Consider the following 21513-nt stretch of genomic DNA (forward strand, 5'->3'; position numbering starts at 1 on the left):
AAATATGATACTTTTTATGATCATATTTATATTATAGTTATTATGAATAAAAAGTATTCTACATATGTTTTGTGCTTTTGCACTCGAGGCCTGCGAGGCTCAATTGGAGACGCTTTCCCCTCACGTCTCTCAGATTCATTTGCTCATCGTTGATTTTCATTCAAAAGCACGTCGGCTAAATGTATTTTCTCATGTTCTCTGAAAATCAACATGAATTCTGAGAGGCGAGAATGGAAAAGCTTCTGTAGTCTCGTCCAGAACATTTACAAAGTTACCAAAAAAATAAAGGAATCAAAGGGTGCAGTGCTGTTTTCTTTTTTTTTTCTTCTGGTCCAAAACACACGCGTGTGCGCGCCACTCCCCACGTCGCTTGAGAGTGCTTTGAGATGACTACCTTCGAATGTGACGTGTTTGACGTACGCGGCATGTGGGCGTGGCTGCGCGCGCGCGCCACTCCTCACGTCGCTTGAGAGTGCTTTGTGATGACTACCTTTGAATGTGACGTGTTTGACGGAGGCGGCGTGTGGGCGTGGCCTGCCTCTGGCTCGGAGCAGGGTGCACCAAACGTCCATTTCTCACTGGACTAAAATCCACTAGCTATTCTCAGTGAGGTGACTTATCATTTCTTTTCCCCGACTCCAATCGTTGCGACCCTCTGAGAGAGGGGATTTTCCTCCAAGATGCGGTATAAACTAAAGTGTGTACTTCTCCTGATTGCCATATATGGGACATGTGCTTCAGGTAAGCAATTTGTATCTTTAGTCCGTTAAAACAACAGTAAAGAGCTGGAGAAACGATGGAATGTACTGTACTGTGAGTTCGCATGACTGCATCTGGTGCCTGAGATAAAAAAATAAATCATTGCAATGTCACAAATTTGGACGACAACCACTTTAATGAACTTTGAAGAATCCTCATTATTCGGACACTTTGATGTAGTTGCTGTGTACAACTTGGTTTGAGAGGAGCCTAATTGCTTTGCGCCGCGGTCAATTGTCCCGGACCGGACCTTTCTTGTTATCGAGGCTTGCCTTTAATCTCATTTTCGTCATTCATGTGTGCTGCTGTTATGTCCGAACGAACGAGCTACTTGACTTTGTAATGACGAGCTAAAACCGTTGAGTCAAGTGCCATGGCTTTATTTTTATTTTTTTACGGCGGCAAACGAGCCGTTTCTGAATTGTAAGTGCGCACTGGCTGTCAGTATGATGTATTGAAGTTGAGCATATAACATCAAAAATATTCTATCTAAAATTGCCCTTTAGTTTTGAAAACCGAATGTGTTTATATGTGCTGTCGCGTCACTGGGCTTTTCCTTCCATCTCTTTTTTTCCGCGTTACTTTTGTTTTTCCTTCGCTCTGTTTTTTTGTATCTTTTTTTTCTTAAAACATGGGCACACTTGGAATTCAGGAGCGGCTGATTAGACTTTGTAACACTTACGTAGATGAGTTGCACCGTTAGGTTTTAAGACAGGGAATGACAACAAGACACAATAATAAATGATATATAATAATAATAATAATGATAATAGTGATAATACTAGTTAATAATAATAATAAAAGTAATACATTTATTATTAATAATGATGATAATAATAATAAATCAGAATAATAATTTATCACAGCCCTTTATACAAGAGATTATGCACAAGTGTATATAGACAAGATATTTCTTGGCGCCCCTATTATAAGAGTTTTTTCATGATTTATATGAGCTAATTATAATAATCATTATTAGTCATCATTATTATTAATAGTTTCTTACAGTCCTTGATACAGTATTAGCAATAATTTCTTACAGCCCCTTTATACAATAGATATTTCTTAGCACCTCTGTTACAAAAAAATCATGGCTATTATGATCTAGATCATAATCATTTTTATATTAATAATTATATTGTAATTATATTATTAATAATACACCTTCGTGTTTGGTCTGTTATCTTCACACGCAAAAAAGTTGCAACACAGTTGTGCGGTCCAACTGTTGCAACGTGTTCCATTCGATTGAGTTGCGTTGTGCTTTAGCACCCTCCAGTGGAGAAATGTGTGATGACCTGATTTGAGCTTAGGTCATCGGTCATCGATATGCCACACGTGCGTAACTGCTGGGTGGGGTAATTGCTGAGGGTGAAGATGATGATGATGACGATGATGGCGTCTTTTAAGTGGAACAACTTGCACCATTGGTGGCTGACTACATACTTTTTGCCCCACTTTACATCTGAAGCTTGGTATCTTCACTTTGGGGCAATTGTGTGCAATCCTTGGCAGGCGTAAGTGATGCTTTTATGCCAACAATCAGCAGCTCCACTTTGCTGCATGGCGCTGGCTGGACCCAAAAATGAAGGAAGGGGCCAAAGCGACAATGGGCGTTGCCACCCCCCCCCCCCCCCCCCCATCCCCCACCCCCAATGAAGAGCACAGAGTAAAAACATGCAAGTGTTCCATCAGCGTGCTCTGATCTGTCCGCCTGATCCCCAAATTGTGCCCTCAGCCAGCAAGTGTGCTCCCGGGTGGTTCGCGCACGGCACCGACTGCTACAAGAAGGTGGAGGAGCCCAACGGATGGCTGGGGGCCCGGCACCACTGCGTCTGGCAGGGCGGCGACCTGGTCTCCATCACCTCCTCGGCCGAGGAGGACTTTGTGAAGGACACCATGGGCAACACCCGCTTCTGGCTGGGACTCTCCAACCAGGTGAGACGGAAGCAGTCGTGGACTCTGCAGCAACAACTGGAACTGTTTTCTTTTTCCCCCCAGAAATGCGACGACGTCTGGTGTGGCTTTGTAGCCGGAAGCCAGGAGCTGATCTGGTCTGATGGCAATGCAACGACACACACCAACTGGGCCTTAGACCACTTTAAAAGGTAAGAAGTCACATCTTCGCATGCTGTTGTCAGGCGGACACGCGTAAAGGTCTGGAACCAATTTTGAGAACGAGCACTCAAGGAAAAATAGGAAAATGTTCCTTTTTATAATCTACCGACAGCGCCGACGTCGCGTCCTGCGCCTACGTCAACCAAGGAGCTCGTTATTCGCCTGGGAAGTGGAGGTCTGGCTCCTGCGCTTCCTCGTTGGCCTACATGTGCAAACGGCCGCAGAGTAAGTCTGCACGTCCGTGGTGGCCACGTTGCTGATGAAAGGTGAGATGCGCAAATGGGTCTTTTTTTGCAGGCTGCCCGGACGGACGGACGTGTACCTCCAAAAGTGTTTCTGCTGTAATGAAGAGTGAGTTGGAGCACGCTTATTTGCACCATCTCGTCATGGTTTCCTCCTCAATGTTTTTCTTTGTGGCCTCAGCTTCCGACTGCGCCGATGGCAACTTCCTTTATGGCGATGATTGCTATCTTTTTGACGCGACGCTCAGAAGCTGGGAGGATGGCGAGAAGTTTTGTCTCGCCCGGCGAGGCCACCTGGCTAGCGTACACTCTGAGCAAGAGGCCCAATTCATTAGTGGTGAGCACCAAGAAGAACCGCCACAGTCGTCATTTGGCTGAAGCTCTTCTTGCCCTGAAGCTCTTGTTCTCCTTCCTTTTATGAAGATCACTCAGCCTACGGTGACACTTGGGTGGGAGAAAAGAAGAAGGGCAACAACCACGAGTGGACTGACGGAACACCTTCTAATGTAAGTGGATTGCTGAAGGCCTTTGGAAAAGTCATGTTGCAGGCATCCGTCTTGTTTAGGGGCATCGGGCAGCCGCTTACAAAGTATTGGCGCTCTGATTTTAGAGAGGCGGTTAAGATGATATATCCTGGACGGTGGCTCGGGTTTGTCGGGTTAGTTGCTTTGTGCACGTTTTCCCCAGACATTTATTTGGGTTGCCAGGGCGGGCACAACGTTTCATTGCAATGTTCATACTACTTTGACTGCCAGGGTTAGTTGCTTTGTCCATGTTTTTCCCAGATTTTTATTTGGGTTCCCAGGACGGGCACAATGTTTTATTGCAATGTTCATACTACTTTGACTAATAAAGTGAACCCAACAACCAAAGTGAAACTTTAATGAGAGAAGGTACGAAAACGCTGCAAGTGAGGAAATGAGGCGGGAAGATGACCACATCGAATGCAACACGCTAAAGTTCTGTCCAAAATCTCGTCCGCAGGACTACAAAAGAACTCGCTACCACATCAGTGGTGGTGCCTGTTCTGAATTGTGGCGGCTCATTCTGTACAGAAAGGTTGGTTGCCACGGGAAACAGCCACTGGTCTGCAAAACAGGTACAAACGTCCCTCCTGAGCGCCCCTTTTGGATGCGTGAAGCATTTGGTCATACTCTCTCCCCTTTTTCTGCAGCCAAGCGCGGAGGGCCTCCACAGCTGCCACCATTAGTCGGCCAGCCGGGTAGGTGTCCCGCACTGTCGCCGTCTTACGCTGTCTTGCGCTGTCTTACGCCGTCTGGCTCGCAGACTGGACTCAGAAATGCGGCTGGTGGCTGGACGACCCCACCAACGACTTCTGCTACCTGATGATCCGCCAGCCCACCAAGACCTGGCAGGAGGCGCAAGCCGACTGCAAACGCCTCCAAGGGAACCTGCTCAGCATCACCGACGACCATGAGCAGACCTTTGTACATGGTAGGCGGCCATGAATTGAAATATTGGTGTTGTTGTTGTTGTATGTTGATTTCGAACCTATTTAAAACATGACAGACAATAGCAAAATAAAACACCACTTTAGAGTGCCATATCTAAGTCACTGAAACAAACAACCCAAAAACCCCAACAACAAGGAATGCTCGAGTAGGAGGAAGCAGAGCTGTTCAGATTCCCACCCTAATCCGTTCAACCAATAAACACATGAATCAATAAAACACAAGTAGATAGACTTTCAGATTCCTTTTTGCCTGTGTGTAGTGCATTTTGTCTTGTTTTTCCTCATACATGTTGAGAAACCATTTTTTCCACACTTTTTTGGAACACTTTTATGTTTGCGCTATTTGCGTGCTCATTTTCCAGACCATTCCACAATTTCACCCCACAGACATCCTCCATCCCCACATTTACTTGAGCTCTTTTCATGACATTGACCAGATGAAACGCTTCTGCAATTTCGCCACTCACTTGTTCATTGTAATCAGTTGAGGTTTTGCTTTCACTTCTCTTTACAAGCGCTACTACTTCTTTTTGTGCCAACTGCACCAAGAAATATTTCAGCCTTTTGCTCCGATTGAGCAGCCGCCATTCGCCCGAGTCTGTCTGGATCCTGTATTTTTCCTGCCGGCTGGTCCCACATTTACGAAAAAAAAAAGATTGAATCCATTCCCCACTGCTTTCATCGTATATTGATGGGTCACTTTCAATGTCATATCGATCTAACAATATATATATAATTTTGTTTTTAGCTCCGTTGCACTGTAATATTGCCCCCTTTGTATTATTTTTACTACAATCTAACATTTTATGATGACGTTCCTTCTTGTGTGTCCTCATACTGCTGGTTAATTTATTCTTGCATTTTTATGAATTGTTTACACAGCGTGTTCTTCTCCTTGCAGGCCTTTTTTAATCCTTTAGTGACCCATGGACTCTTTGCCTCTTTTTGGTAGTATTTTATGGTATAATGTTTGAAAGAAAGTTAGAAATCCACGCTCCTTCCTCGTCAAGCACATTGCAGTCTTGTTTCAACTCTTGACTCTTCAATATTTGTATGTTTGTATTTCAACCGGTTGGTGTCCTTGGGTTTCCAGTAGTTACAGTCAAACACAATAAATACAGGCAAATGGTCTCTGTATAAAAGGTTATGTTCTGCATATGTAAAGGTTTCTAGTCCTAAAGAATGTGGTTTGTGTTTACCTTCGTGTTGTGGCATTTGCTCAGCTCCTTGATGACGAGAACTTTGGCATGTTGTGGTGTTTTGATATATATATAATTTCTTTTGAGCTGAGAAAGTCGATCGCCCGGCGCTCAACGTATGACGCGTCCTCCTCGCTCGGCTCCTCTTGATGATGTCGTTTATTCCGGTGCAGGTTCGATCAAGGTTCTGACGAAAGCATCCCCTCTGTGGTTGGGCGCCAATGTCCACGTCAGTGCCAAAGGCAGCAAGTGGGCTGACGAATCCCCGATCGAATACGTCCACTCGATTATAGGTTTGTTGGAGACAGTTGTCTGCTGCATTTTGGAGGAATGTAAGAGCACTGAGATCTTCTCTCCCGCCCCCCCAGGTACCTTCGATCGTAATTGTCTTTCCTTCCTCACTGGCACCGGCGACTGGAAGTACGACTCGTGCCAAAACGAGAGAGGTTACGTCTGCAAGAAAAGAGGAAATGGTGAGCGGCAACGCCCCACCGACTGTTTGTCATCGCCCCTTGACGTCTGTCTGTGCCTTGATGTCTCTCTTCCTTTCCTCTTGCAGTAAAGGCTACGCCGGCTCCTGACTGTAAGTCGCCTTTGACTGTGTCAAAAACAATGATCCTGGAGTCACACCATGCCAACCAACAAATTGTGTGCTTTTTCATTTTTATGAAGCAGACGCGTGTTGAATGTTTGTTTTGCATCGTCTTAACTTGTACAGCGGCACTTTGTATGCAGCCGTGGTTGTTTCTGAATTTTCCGGAATCCTTTAAAAATGTAAACGTTTCTGATGCCATTGGGCTAAGCTAACCAAGTCGAGTCCCGGATCTTCCAATTTGCCCGAGAAAATGTAGATTTGGCCAACCGTGACCTGCAAATTGCCCTTTGCTCAAAATGGTGGACTGAAGGGCAAAAACAGGAGTGTGCTCTGATCTGTCCGCCTAATCCCCAAATTGTGCCTTCAGCCAACAAGTGTCTTCCCGGGTGGCTCGCGCACGACTCCAGCTGCTACAAGAAGGAGATGATTCCCAACGGTTGGCTGGGGGCCTGGCACCACTGCGTCTGGGTGGGCGGGAACCTGCTCTCCATCACCTCCTCGGCCGAGGAGGACTTTGTGAAGCGCACCATGGGCGAGGACACCCGCTTCTGGCTGGGACTCTCCAACCAGGTGAGACGGAAGCAGCAGTGGACTCTGCAGCGACAACTGGGACTGTTGTTCTTTTCCCCCCCCAGAAATGCGGCAAGGTCTGGTGTCGCTTTGAAGGCGGGAGCCAGAATCTGACCTGGTCCGATAACCAGACCACGACATACACCAACTGGGCCTCAAATCAACTCAAAAGGTAAGACGTAACAACTTGGCATGTTGTTGTCAGGCGGAGGTTCTGGAGCCAATTTTGAAAAACGGCCACTTGGGGAAAGGAAAAAAAACACAGGAAAATAATTCCTTTTTTTTTTTTAATAGTTTTATTATTTTTGATATTTTTATTTTATTTTTTGTCCTCTCGACAGTGCCGACGTTGCGTCCTGCGCCTACGTCAACCAAGGGGGAAGCGGTGAGCCCGGCAAGTGGAGGTCTGGCTCCTGTCGTTCCTCGTTGGCCTACATGTGCAAACGGCCGCTGAGTAAGCCTGCACGTCGGCGGTCACGTTGCCGTTGAAAGGTGCAAACGGTCCTTTTTTTTTTTTTTTTTTTTGCAGGCTGCCCGAAGGGACAGACGTGTTCCCTCAAAAGGGGTCCTGCTGTAGTGAAGAGTGAGTTGCAGCACACTTATTTGCACTTGTCGTCCATCATGTCATGGTCATGTTTTTCTTTGTGGCCCCAGCCTCCGACTGCCAGGGCAACACCTTCCACTATGGCGATTATTGTTATCGTTACGAGAAGACGGAAAAAACCTTTGACGATGCCGAGAAGTTCTGTCGTTCCCGGGAAGGCCACCTGGCTAGCGTCCACTCCAAGGAAGAGGCCCAATTTGTGTCTGGTGAGCACCAAGAGGAACCGCCGCAGTCGTCATTTGACTGAAGCTCTTCTTGCCCTGAAGCTCGTGTTCTCCTTCTTTTCCTCAAGATCACTCGCAGACCTCACAATCTGTTTTCGTGGGACTCAAGAAGGACGACGACGACTACGAGTGGAGTGACGGAACAACTTATGTAAGTGAATGCCTTTGAGAGTCATTTTTCAACAGCTGAGCTGGCAAAGCTCGGGAGCTTAAGATCAGGGGATGCTTTGAAAATAATTGTCAATTTTTGTCTATGTGAAGCCCTTTGAGGCTGTTTGTGATTTAGCGCTATACAAATAAACTTGACAAAGTCCAAATTTGTGTAGGATAAAAATCAAAGTGGGCATAGGAGAAATGCTGCTCGAGGCTTCAAATTTTGGATTGTTTTGGAAGGGAAATTAGCAAAACTTGGGCGCGAGTGAGCGATTGCCGAGGAAGGGCGTTGGGAAGCCGAGTAGAGTCCAACATGCTCATGTCGTCTGCAGGACTACGACGACTGGAAAAATGACACCAAGGGGGACTGCGCAGTCCCAAATTCTGATGGGGAGTTGAGTGCCAGCTCCTGCACAACGAAGCGGCCATTTGTCTGCAAAAGAGGTGCGAACGCCCCTTCCGAGCGCTCCTTCTGCACATATCAAGCATTTGCTCATATTTGCAACACCCCCCCCCCCCCCCCCCCCTTCCCCTACAGCCCAGCACGGAGGGCTTCCACAGCTGCCAGCACTAGTCGGCCAACCGGGTAGGTGTCCGGCACTGCTGCCGGCTTACACTGTCTTGCGCCATCTGATGCCGTCTGGCTCGCAGAATGGACTGACACATGCGGCTGGTGGCTGAACGACCCAACCAACGACTTCTGCTACCTGATGATCCGCCAGCCCACCAAGACCTGGAAGGAGGCGCAAGCCAACTGCCAACGCCTCCACGGGAACCTGCTCAGCATCACCGACCATGATGAGCAGATCTTTGTACATGGTAGGCGGCCATTTGTTGGTGTCACGAACGAATGAATGGATGGATGAATGGACGGACGGACGGACGGACGAATGAATGAATGTACGAATGGATGACTGAATGAATCAATCGAACAAACGAATGAATGGTGTCGTTCCAAAATGCGCCTCATGGGCTCAATGAGCGGGTCAGTAAAGCGTATGTCTGGAAGATCTACCTAAGAGCACCCCAATCCACTGACTTTCAAAACCGGACTTAAAACTCACCTCTTTACTCAAGCATTTCCGTAATTCCTGTTCTCATATCCTAGTTGTCGTCCAGTTGTTTTATACTTGCCCTTGCTTTGTTTTCTTGTTTTTACTTGCAATGTAGCACTTTGAGATTCCTCCGAATGTAAAGTGCGTTAGAAATATAATTTATTATTATTAGATCCTGTTTCACCTTTGCCTTGGGTCCACAGGTTACGTCATGTCTCTGCCCTCTCTGTGGTTGGGCGCCGATGTCTCCACCACGAAATATGACCCCCAATGGACTGACGGATCCCCGTTCACTTACATCCACTCGAGTGCAGGTCGGTCTGAAAGCATGTCTGATGCTTATCGGCTGCACTTTGGATGAACGGCGGAGCGCTGAGATCTTGTCTCCCTAACCCTAACCCTCCCTCCCTCCCTCCAGGTGACCCCGGAGAGGGCAAGTGTCTTTCCTTATTCACTGCCAACGGCGTCTGGAAGCACGACACGTGCGACGAGAAGAGAAGCTACGTCTGCAAGAAGATGAAAAAAGGTAAGTTGTATGCTCTGCTGGCCGTCATCGCGCATTGACGTCTCTGTGCCCTGACGGCCGTTCTTTGCCCTGACGGCCGTTCTTTGCCCTGACGGCCGTTCTTTGCCCCGTCTGTGCCCTGATGTCAGTCTTTGCCCTGACGTCCGTCTTTGCCTTTCCTCTTGCAGGAGTGGCAGAACTTTCGCTGTCTTCTGACGGTAAGCAGCCCGACAAAATTAGTCACAACTTCTGTACAATTTTTCTTATTTTATTATGTCCGCAAATGTACTTGAATGTTTTTCGCGTTGACTCGCATGTGGTGGTGTTTGTTTCACAAGCGTGCTTTATAAAGGTGATTTTTTTTTTTTTTTTTGTAGGGAACATTTCAAATTGTAAACGTCTCTGATGCCATAGGGCTAACCCAGTGCTTCTCAATTATTTTCTGTGATGCCCCCCCCCAGGGAGAAGAAAACATAACACTCCATGTTAGTAACATTAAAGCAAACAAAATATAAATAAAAAAGATCAACTTAAAATAAAGAATAACTTCATTATTAACATTGTTTTTAGTCTGTAACAGATCAAAGTGCATCACTGCCTGAAATAAAAATATAAGTATTCAAACTATAAACATTCTTGAGCAATTGCCATTTTATGCTGAAGAAAATACAATAAAATAATAAACATACATAGTATTAAATTAAATAACAGCAATAAATAATATTCAAAGTAATCAGCAACATTAACTCAGGAGCATAAGATATAAAAAAAAATGTAACCTACAAAAATACATAAAACAATTTGTGCTGTTCTTTAATCAAAACGAGGCAGCACTCCACGGCTCTTCTGCCATGGTGTGTTTTTTTTTTTTTTTTTTTTTGCACTCAATATGGTACGCTGCTTTATATGATGCTTACAGTGCTTGCTGAATGACTAAAGTAGCATTCACAAAGTGGTATGATTGCTCAATATTTTTCTATGGTGTTCCACTGCACTTTTTTTCACCTGCTCTGTTCCGTGCGCTCTCCACTGTAGAGCGGAGACTCCTTGCGCACACTCTTCCAGTGATACCGCCACCTACTGCAGTGGATGTCTAATTACTCTGTCATCTAATACACCCAAAAGAAAAGCGTGTTCCCCGGTGTCACACGCGCCGCCCCAGGAAGCACTGGGCTAACCTAACAAGTCGAGTCCCGGATCTTCCAATTTGCCTGAAAACATGTGCGAGACAAGTTTTGGCCAACCGCGACCTGCAAATTGCCCTTAGCTCAAAATGGTGGACTGAAGAGCAAAAACAGGAGTGCACTCTGATCTGTTGCCCAAATTGTGCCCTCAGCCAGCAAGTGTGCTCCCGGGTGGCTCGCCCACGGCACCAACTGCTACAAGAAGGTGGAGGAGCCCAACGGTTGGCTGGGGGCCTGGCACCACTGCGTCTGGGAGGGCGGCGACCTGCTCTCCATCACCACCTCGGCCGAGGAGGACTTTGTGAAGGACACCATGGGCAAGGACACCCGCTTCTGGCTGGGACTCTCCAACCAGGTGAGACGGAAGCGGCAGTGGACTCTGCGGCAACAACTGGAACCGTTTTCTTTTTTCCCACCCAGAAATGCGACGACGTCTGGTGTCGCTTTGAAGGCGGGAGCCAGAATCTGACCTGGTCCGATGGCGAGAATACAACACACACCAACTGGGCCCCAAATCAAGACGAAAGGTAAGATGTAACAACTTGTTCTGGTCAGGCGGACACGCGTAAAGGTTCTGGAACCAATTTTGAGAATGATCACTCAAGGAAAATTCCTTTTTGTTTTTTAATCTACCGACAGCGCCGACGTTGCGTCCTGCGCCTACGTCAACCAGGGGGGAATGGGTCAGCCCGGCGAGTGGAGGTCTGGCTCCTGTGATTCCTCGTTGGCCTACATGTGCAAACGGCCGCTGAGTAAGCCTGCACGTCTGCGGTCACGTTGCCGTTGAAAGGCGCAAACGGGCTTTTTTTTTTTTTTCTCTTTGCAGGCTGCCCGGAGGGACAGACGTGTTCCCCCAGAAGTGGTCTTGCTGTCGTGAAGAGTGAGTTGCAGCACGCTTATTTGCACTTTAACCATCTGGTCGTGGTTTCCTCCTCAATGTTCTCCATTGTGGCCTCAGCTTCCACCTGCGACAATGGCAACCTACTGTATGGCGATCATTGCTACTTTTACTCGAAGCTGCACAAAGATTGGGAGGATGCCGAGAAGTTCTGTGTTGCCCAGAGAGGCCACCTGGCTAGCGTCCACTCACAGCAAGAGGCTCAATTTGTGTTTGGTGAGCGCTAAGACGAACCGCCGCAGTCGTCGGTCCCACAAAGCTGCCGTCATTTAGCTGAAGCTCTTCTTGCCCTGAAGCTCTTGTTGTCCTTCCTTTCCTCAAGATCACTCTCAAAGCCTTTGGTATTCTTGGCTGGGACTGAAGAAGAAGAAAAGCAACAACTATGAGTATAGTGACGGAACAGCTTTTGTAAGTAAATTGCTGACGGACTTTGGAAAAGTCATTTTGCACGAGCTAGGTTGGGAAAGTTGAAATTTGAGCACAATTGCGCGGAGGAAGGCAGTCGAGAAGCTGAGAGTCCAACGCCCTCATGTCGTCCGCAGGACTACGCCGAGTTGCAAAATGACACCACGGGGGACTGCGCATTCCCAAATTCTGTTGGGAAGATCGGCGGCAGCCCCTGCACAACGAAGCGGCCGTTTGTCTGCAAAACAGGTGCAAAAAATGTCCCTCCTGAGCGCTCCTTCATGCACTTGCTCATTCGCCCTCCTTTACCATGCAGCCAAGCGTGGAGGGCCTCGACAGCTGCCACCATTAGCCAGCCAACAGGGTAGGTGTCTCGCACCGCCGCCGTCTTCTACGCTGTCTTATGCTGTTTTGCCCTCCTGCGCCGGCTGTCCCGCAGGCTGGACTGACAAATGCGGCTGGTGGGTGGACAACCCCTCGGACGACTTCTGCTACCTGTTCAACTTTCAGCCCACCAAGACCTGGCAGGAGGCGAAAGCCGACTGCAAAGGCCGCCAAGGGAACCTGCTCAGCATCGCCGACTCGGACGAGCAGGGCTTCGTACGCGGTAGGCTGGCCATGAATTTGTTAGGTCTTGAGAAAAACCTTTTTTTTTCTGCTACGCCTTCCTTTCCAACTCAGAACATGATAAACCCGAGCGAGATATGGCCAGCGTTTCTCGGTTGTTGTTGTTTGTTGTTTCACTCTTTGTTGCAGTATTGTTAGCGCTTTGTCACAGCTGTGCCGCACCCATCAAGTTGTAGTGCAGAGTCAAGTGTGAGTTCTTTTGGAATCTTGCATGTTCTCCTTGGGATCTAAAGGTATCGCCAAGCTTCTGGCGATGCATGACGACGCCTCCCTGTGGTTGGGCGCCGACGCCTCCATCAAACGTGACGGCGACAAGTGGACTGACGGATCCCCCTTCTCTTACCTCCACTCGAGTGCAGGTCGGGCTGAGCCGGTTGTCAGCTGCACTTTGGAGGAACGGATGAGCGCTCAGATCTTGTTTGCCTCCCTCCCTCCAGGTGTCACTGAAGGGGGTAAATGTCTTTTCTTGCTCACTGGCAGCGGCGACTGGAAGCGCGACAAGTGCAACGAGAAGAGAGGCTACGTCTGCAAGAAAAGAGGTAAGTGAGATGTGAGGTGGACCGTCATCACGTTCGACATCCACGTTCTGGTTTCCGCTTGTAGGAAAACCAGCAAAACCCCAGCTGCCACATGACGGTAAGTCACCTTGTACGTCTCTGTAAAAAAAACCACATGGAGAGAAGTCAACAGTTGTGCTCTCACAGGCTACAAGAAGGAGCTTCTCTGCCAAGACGATTGGAAATCCCTCGAATGTCCCGATGAAAGAGTCATCCGCATACGGTCGGCTTTCCATGGACGGAAGCGTAGCGACGTCTGTCCGAGTGGCGGCGGATCACGCGGTAAGAATCCTCCAGTGGTAACGTTGTTTTTGGCTCGCTGTCCTGGAGCCGTTTCTGTCTCGAGGTTGATTTGACTTTGAATAAGAATAGAAAACGATGAAAAAGAGCTAAGGCTTTTTGGATTCCTCTTTTTCTAATAGTCATTAACTATCAAAATTCCCGACGTCCTGTGACAAGTTGGAGTATGTAAGTGTGCGAATAAGATGCGCGTAAAATGCTGGTGTGGTGTCACTTGCAGATGACTGCAGGGTGGAAGGGGCTCTCTCTCACTTTAGAGGATTGTGTGACAACTATCAGATTTGCCCCATTTACCTTACGGATACGGACTCCTGCCCTGGTGTCTCCAAATATCTCCACGTCGTCTACAGCTGCGAGAAGAAAGGTGGGCTTCACATCCTGACACTTGCCGATGGATCATGTGCCAAGGAAACAATCCAACGGATCCCCAGATAGAGCGTCAGCTAGGAGTGACCAGACATGAGAATGAAGGAGCGAGCGTTCCTTCCACATTGTCTTTTTTTTTTTTGTCTTTCCCCAGTGTGTCTTGATAGTCTGGGCATCGCTGACGGGAGAATCCCAGACTCTTCTTTTTCAGCCTCTTCCTATGCGATCAATGCCGAACCACACAAAGCGCGTCTGGGGGGCAGCGGTTGCTGGAGACCCTCCAAAATAGGTACGTAAAAATAAAATCACAGCTCGTTTGTTGTAGTTTGGTATCCTGAGCAATGGAATGCCTTCCGCCGTCAGTGGGCAGCTGGATCCAGGTGAACCTCGGTCAGAACTTCAAGCTGACAGGCATTGAGACCCGGAGCTGTACATACCGATTGCAAAGTTCCAGTGTATTTGAAATGCAGTTCAGTATTGACGGAGTGACTTGGTATCGCCACCCAGTACAGGTGAGCGGTCGCTGGCTCTCGACTTTGTCGTCCAGGCTGTTGTCGTTCCTTGCAAACGCGCGTGTTTTTTTCCAGCCTTCTCTGGGGAAGTATATTCTAACCAGGCCCGTGTTCGCCCAGTACGTCCGCCTCCTGCCAAGGTTTTTGGGCCTACGCTTTGACGTCTTTGGGTGCACGTCTGACGACAGCGCTCGCGGTGAGTACGACGTTTGGAGTGCAGTGAGAAACTAGCAAGAAACGGGCTTTGATTTTCCCTTCTGACCCACAGAGATCTTATGCAGCAGCACAGCCACCGACCTCAGCCTTGACGGTCCAATGACGTGAGTCAGACTTGGTATGATGTTTCTTGCCGAAAGGCCTCCTCCTTACTGAGCAAACTACGTCCGCAGGGTCCGGTGCCCACTGGGCTGCGCCCAAGCCGGCTACAGGGTCTACGGAACACGGATCTACGACCAAGTATGTTAATTACCGCATGACCTGCGAGCGGAGTTCTTGTTCTATGTCTGAGACGTTCTCTGAGTGCAGGACTCAAGCATCTGCACGGCCGCTATTCACTCGGGCGTCATTGAGATTGGAGGAGATGTGACTTTGCAGAAGAGACCGCCACAGAAAGCCTACGACGGCTCCACCTGTAACGGAATCATGTCGAAAGCGTGCGTGCTCCGCTTTCACTGATGAGTCCACTTAGACGCCCGGCTCATATTCTCACTTTACTGTCTGCAGATATGTGAACAAATTGGCTCCGTCTCCGTCTTACACTTTTACTGACACGGGTGAGTAGAATGTCCAGAATAGAAAGCATTTCTTCACGTGACGCCATCTTGCGCGCAGAGCCGAGATGCTTGGACCCTGACTGGGAGGAGTTTGCGGACTTCTGCTACAAACGTTTTGATGATACAAAGACGTGGTACGGCGCTCGACACTCCTGCTGGGGTCTCGATGCCAATCTGGTGTCCATTCGCTCCGAGGCTGAGCGGGATTGGCTGCAGGACCTCTTGAAGTCTGGTGCGCGCGTGCGCTAAGCGTCGCTCACATTGGTTTGATATCTGCCATATCTGGAAAGCCATTGAGAGCTCTGTTGCCGTTTGTCCTCTGCAGCCCCTGGAAACGCGTGGACCGGACTGAACGACCTGGTCAATCGCGGCAGATTCGTGTGGTCGGACCGCCGGAAGGTGCCGACCTTCACCAACTGGGCTCCGGAAAACTCTACCGGCCTGATGGAGAATTGCGTGGCCACCTTGAGCCAGGTAGGTGCAGAAAAGATTGACTCGCTCGCTGAAGACAAGTTTAGATTTAAAATCAATCTCATTTTGACTTTCAGTCTGGCAAATGGAAGAAGATGTCCTGCATGCAACTCAATGGCTACGTGTGCAAGATGCCCACAGCGCGTTATCCGCTGGATTTGGACAGTGCCAATGCAAGTTGCAAGTAATCATATGAACCTTGCATGATCATTCTGCTTGGTTTACCATGCATTTTGATTGACTGATTGATTTACCATGCGTTATTATGATTGATTAACCATGCATTAGTCGTCTTGTTAGAGTTAGCATGGGTTATGATTCTGTAAGTTACCATGCATTCTTCTTCTTCTTGATTAACATGTGATATGATTTACCATGCATTTTTATTTTGTCAAGAGTTTATTTGTATAGCCCTAAATCACAAACATTCTCAAAGGGCTTCACATAGCCAAAATTGACAATTATTCTCAAAGCATCCCCTGATCTTAAGCTCCCAAAAGGGCAAGGAAAAAAAAAAAACCCCTTCCAGGGGAAAATGAGAAACCTTGAGAAGGGACCACAGATGGAAGGATCCCCCTTTCAGGATCACCAGGTTGTAATGGATGCAGAGAGTGCACAAGTAATACATAATATGAACGTGAGCTGGGATTAGACCGTCGTGAGACAGGTTAGTTTTACCCTACTGATAATGTGTCGTCGAGGTTTGTTCAATTTACCATGCATTATTATGAATGATTAACCATGCATTGGTCTTTTTAGAGTTAGCGTGTGTTATGTAAGTTACCATGCATTCTTCTTGACTTAACATATGATATTGTGATTTACCATGCATTATTATTATTATTTTGTTCAATTTACCATGCATTATTATGATTGATGAACCATGCATTGGTCTTTTTGTTAGATTTACCATGTGTTATTATTCCTGTTGTTTTACCATGTTTAATTGACCCCCAAAAAAACAATAAAATAATAAAGACAATTGGTGCCTCCTCTCAAGTCATTGGATACTTTACTGATTTGGACAGGGCAATTTTATAATCTGGTCAATTAGATCATACTTTAGTACTGCCGATGTACGAGTATAAGTCAGACCACCTCATGACGCCATTTTGGTGCATTTTTGCATGGCCCTTTGTAACAATTTGGGAAACAAAGACTCTATTGCTTTCCACCTCATGAAATCCATCCATCGTCCTGAAGTGCTTCTCCTCACGAGGGTCGCGGCTAGCCTATAACAGCTGAGTGCCAGGCAGTGGCAGGACCCACATCATTCCCATCACCCCCCTTCCAAAAAAAAAACCCCAAAACAAGTAGGAGCGGTCAATCGGCCTATCATGAATGTTTTTGAAACGTGGGAGGAAACCTACGCATGCAAACATGCAAACCCCACACGAGATGGCACTCAAGACTGCGCCTAACGTACTGCACAAATCAAGCATTAGATATCAAAATTCCACCACACTAGTGTCATGTAGAAAGAAAAAAAAAGTCACAAGATGACAACCATGGAAACAAATTTATGGCATCATGACTCCTGACTGTTTCATGCAAAGATGTGCACTGCACTTTTGAAGCACTGAACCGAACTGACCCAAATTGCAAATAGGCGACATAAAATACATCTTCGGGTTTTTTCATGCTCACTGTGGTACCTTTTTTTTTTTTTTTTTTTTCCGTTTTGCAAAGCTTTTGATTGTACAGCCCACTAGTGGTACTCCTAGGAATGGACAAACCTTCTAACTCAAAACATACATTTAGCATACGCAAGCAGAAATAACAAATGGTCACATCATAAAGATTTAATTGCAGGCAAACAATACTGTAAATATTATAAGCACACAATATAGTATAAAAGAACGTTCTTTTTGACAGCCTCTGTGGTTGCTAATAAAACAGTCTGTCAAATGACGACGGACCCTTAATGCAGTGGACTTGAGCCACTGACAGATGGCGACATTTTGCTTCTTTAAACATACAAGCTTTGGATGCTCACCTGCTCTCGACTTTTTAACTTGCAACGAAACGGGAACACTTCTAAGACCCTTCTTGGTGCTTATTTTGGGCTTGATCTAGTTTCAAGGTAGAAGATTTCAAGCAACATATTTCGCTAAAGTTCGTCCTGCGTCAGTGGCATTCCAGGAGCTTGAAATACGCGACGCGATGCGGTGACGTCATCGCTAGAAATTAAATGTGTAATATCTACAAAAACGAACGTTTTTACGGCACAAACCAGCACAAACGAACGGTACCATTTTGGGTCCATTTGGCAGTAAATGGGGGGGGGGGGGGGGGGGTCGACGTCACGATCGGAATGAAATGTGTAATAGCTACGAAAACGTACGAAGGTTTTTGGACCACAAACGAGCGGTAGCCATTTTGGGTTCATTTGGAGCAGATGGGGCGCTGGGTGGACTCTGGATGACCTCTAAAGTAAAGTTTCTTAACTAAAACATTCCGTTGCAGCACAAACGATTTTTTTTTTACGGCGCAAACGAAATAAACAGTTTTCCTTCAACGTTGCGTGGGGTAGGGGGCCAGCTTCACGCAGGTGTAACATAGCTAACAAGCGCCGTGGCCGTTTGTGTGTCTGCGCCCTCTTGTTGAAAGGATTATCGGTCCATCCGTGGATTTTGTTTTTTTGCTTTTGTTGTTGAATAACGATCGTCCACAAAAATGACACTGGGTCCCCATTGTGACCTGCAGTGAAAATGAAAGAAAATGTCCCGTTTGCCTTCAAAAGGTGCATTATTTATTCAACTGTTATTTCTTTTTTTATAGGCTGGTGTACTCCGTGCCATTATCTGACCGCATACGTTTGACGTTACCATACGGGGCGCTGTCAGCGAGGAATTTTTCGGTCGCCAGTAATACATCACTTTTGCTTTTGAGGAAATAGACAGACACAGCTCCTGAAAAGTCATCTGTGATTGATATGGCATACCTATAACCATCTCGACGAGTTGGCTCAATGGGACCTGACAAGTCAGTGTGTACCAGCTCAAGAGGGGCATTCGCTTTTTCATCTGATTTCTTATTTCTTGTGTTTATGAATTTTCCTTCTGCGCAAACATTACAATCTCCTCTTGTTTTACCGGTAGTTTTTCATACCCTTTACCGCACTTGGCAATTTCAACACATCATCAACATTACAATATCCCAAAAGCTCATGCCATGTTTGGATATCACAAGTTAACATCACATCGTCTTTGGTCGTCATGTCACTGATAGATTCACCAATGCACTGTTCATTTGGATTTACCGTGCTCACGCAGTATAGTCGCTCCTGTTCCTCAATGTTGAAGACTGCTCCATCCTTGGTCATCAGTTTGTTTCGTCCTTCTTCAAATGTTGCTTTGGCTACATCACTCGTAACTGCTTTTACAGAGATGATGCTTTGAGGGTACGTTGGTATGTATAAGGCTTTCTTCAACGTGACACCAACGCATCTTCCATTCTTGTCCTGAAGGAATACCTTAGCGTCTCCTCTTCTCAATGCCACGTTGTTTTCCCTGGTTCCATCAGCTAGTTCCATGTAGTGCTTTGCTGGGTTAAAAGTCTCGTCAAATGTTGTGAATTTGTTTTCTTCATTCATATTGTGTGATGTGGCTCCGCATTCAACCATTATTCCTTTTCTTTTGATGTCCTCAGGAAGGTGATGTAGATTGATCTTGAAGACAAATGTCTTTTCCGCCTTGTGGTCCTCCTGTTCTTCTGCTATTTGTTTTGCATCGTCTTTCCACTTAACTTTTCGCCTGCATGTCTCATCACTGCGCGAGGCACTTTTGTGATAGTTGCACCACTTCCTAAGCTCTTTTTGGGGGCAATCTCTCACAATATGTCCACGATTTCCACATCCATAGCAGGTTGCTGATGACACATCCACTTTCATCACATTGTCCGTTTTGATATTAGAGTCATATTTCTCTGTCTCCTCAAAGCTTCGCAGTTTACTCTTAAACTGGGAGAACGTTAGGTCGTCGCTGCTTTGCATTGTGTGAATGCTGAAAGGCTTGTCTGACTCTGGGAGTTCCTTCAGAATCGTAGCTATTATCAGCCCATCACTTATTGTCTCTCTTGCATTTCTCAGTGATGTGACTGCTTTTTCAGCACGAATTATATATTCAGTGATAGTTTCTTCCGGCTCTTTCTTTAGGGAAGTCAGTTCCGCGTACAGGGCGATAATTCTGGGTTTACCCTGACTCGCGTAGTGGCCGCGGAGTATTTCCAGCGCCTTTCTGCCGTCGTCTGCCGCTTCTCTCATTACCAGAGACAAGCTTGTGTCATCGAGGAACTGAATTAGCTCCGCGTAGCACTCTTCATTCTTTTCTGGGTCCGGTGCGATGGTGGATAGGATAGTGTCTTTCAATCCAAGCATTCGTAAGTGGCCGAGGAATTTTACCTCCCAAAGTTCGTAGTCGTTTTCGTTTCCATCGAAAACTAACCGCTGCCATCTCCCTGCTTGGTTGCCGCGTCTGGGCCCATAACCTGTTGGGTTTGCAGCTTCGTAGTCCATTTCCTTTCAGACACAACACGACACGATGGTGGCGTTTGGCATTCACTTCTTTATTGTTCCTCGCTCACTCCCATCTGTGGTCTCTTGTCAAGGTTTCTCATTTCCCCTAGCTGGAGTTTTGAGTTTTTCCTTGCCCTCTTGGGAGTTTAAGATCAGGGTATGTTTGGGAATATTTGCCATTTTTCACATGTCCTGAGTGTTGTTAGTCACCTCAATGTTGAACAGAGCCTGTGATTTACCAAAGTCAAATTCCTTGTTTGGCACGCTCAAACATGGCGAATAAAAACTCTTGAATCTCTTGAATCTCAACACCTGTGCTTCTTGGCGCGCTTCCTTATATTCACTTCCTACTTTCCGTTGCCGTAAAACAAGGTAAAAACCAACGTAGTGTCCACAGTACATAAAAGAGAAAACGTCACGTCACTGCAGTAAACACAAAATACGGCATAAGACACTGAACAAATGACACAATGACATATATAATAATAATATGAGAGCACAAATAACTCAACAGTTAAGAAGATAAGAAATACAAGTGACAGAAAGAAATACAATCCTACGTGTGGACAGGCAGTAAATCATGCCTGTGTTATTAATGGTATGTACTATAAATACCAATGCTCTGTGAGCTGTCTTTGTAGCCCTGGAAAGTGTTATGAGAAATTACTTGTACGCCCATACGGCCAAATAGAAAGTAGTTCCTGTCTCATACATCAAAATAAAAGTGTGCCTGAAGACAAAGCTCACCCATCAATCAATTGGAATGTTCTTTGGGAGATAATAAACAATTCTTCAAAAAAGAAGAAATCTTTTTGCTTCAAGCTGTTGATTGCCTCTCCCGGTTGAGCTCTCTCATAAACATGAACGTTGTGTACGATTTATCCAAACAAAGTATAACAACTTTATCTTATACAAGTCTGCTTGCTTCATGCTAGCGCACAAGTAAAACACTAGCATCAATGTTGATGTAGTTATAAACCTTTAAGCAACTTAAACCCTGGGGTTAGGGTTAGGCCTTGGCTTTTCACCAAGTAAAACACACGCTGAGTGAAATGGAAGCTGCGCTCATGCACAACAAATGAGTCTCTTTAGCCCTGTCGAACTCGATTAGAATTCCTGTCTTATCCTATCGAGAGACATAATAGTGTCAGACAATAGCATGTTTGACTGCGGCGCACAGGAAGCGAGCTGTTGCTTGTCATGAGACCCTGCAGCCTCAGGTCATGCCTATTTGCCCCGTGTGGAGTGAATGAGATGAAAAGCAAATTTGTGGGAGGAATTTACATCTGGAGAAGTTAAAAAAAAAAAAAAAGATCCCCGTGATACAAACTGTGGGAGCTCATGTTGACAATTCATGTGGGCATGGAACCAATGGATCAAGTAGATAGATAAATCAAGCTACTGAT

The 21513-nt window shown here is 46.5% G+C and overlaps 1 protein-coding gene and 1 long non-coding RNA gene across 3 annotated transcripts; one reads left to right on the plus strand and one right to left on the minus strand.

The window, feature by feature from the left end:
• The first annotated feature begins 480 nt into the window (after nucleotides 1-480).
• LOC125993718 (secretory phospholipase A2 receptor-like) lies at nucleotides 481-16573 on the plus strand. Of its 2 annotated transcripts, XM_049762539.2 has the most exons (49): nucleotides 482-741; nucleotides 2498-2697; nucleotides 2761-2867; nucleotides 2990-3102; nucleotides 3175-3228; nucleotides 3301-3456; nucleotides 3543-3625; nucleotides 4104-4218; nucleotides 4294-4341; nucleotides 4407-4574; nucleotides 5966-6085; nucleotides 6161-6265; nucleotides 6352-6375; nucleotides 6755-6957; nucleotides 7023-7129; nucleotides 7299-7411; nucleotides 7487-7540; nucleotides 7612-7767; nucleotides 7854-7936; nucleotides 8271-8382; nucleotides 8477-8524; nucleotides 8590-8757; nucleotides 9197-9307; nucleotides 9412-9519; nucleotides 9687-9716; nucleotides 10835-11037; nucleotides 11103-11209; nucleotides 11322-11434; nucleotides 11509-11562; nucleotides 11641-11796; nucleotides 11903-11988; nucleotides 12123-12234; nucleotides 12302-12349; nucleotides 12425-12592; nucleotides 12846-12971; nucleotides 13050-13151; nucleotides 13216-13248; nucleotides 13317-13451; nucleotides 13690-13833; nucleotides 13990-14124; nucleotides 14199-14347; nucleotides 14423-14543; nucleotides 14616-14667; nucleotides 14737-14803; nucleotides 14873-15000; nucleotides 15071-15120; nucleotides 15179-15352; nucleotides 15446-15594; nucleotides 15669-16573. In XM_049762539.2, exons 1-49 carry the CDS (start codon nucleotides 681-683, stop codon nucleotides 15777-15779), a joined length of 5370 nt encoding a protein of 1789 aa, XP_049618496.1. In that variant the 5' UTR covers nucleotides 482-680; the 3' UTR covers nucleotides 15780-16573. The 2 variants fall into 2 exon arrangements, with proteins under 2 accessions (XP_068506290.1, XP_049618496.1); XM_068650189.1 differs by having other exon boundaries at nucleotides 481-741; nucleotides 5966-6265.
• On the minus strand, nucleotides 3986-5966 carry LOC125993749 (uncharacterized). Its single transcript, XR_007490391.2, has 2 exons — nucleotides 5793-5966; nucleotides 3986-4631 (listed from the first exon to the last, which is right to left on the minus strand). It is a non-coding gene; the product is annotated as an uncharacterized lncRNA (long non-coding RNA).
• Nucleotides 16574-21513: the final 4940 nt, after the last annotated feature.

The sequence above is a fragment of the Syngnathus scovelli genome, chromosome 3 (genome assembly GCF_024217435.2).
Source record: "Syngnathus scovelli strain Florida chromosome 3, RoL_Ssco_1.2, whole genome shotgun sequence".
In the NCBI taxonomy this organism is placed as follows: Eukaryota; Metazoa; Chordata; class Actinopteri; order Syngnathiformes; family Syngnathidae; genus Syngnathus; species Syngnathus scovelli.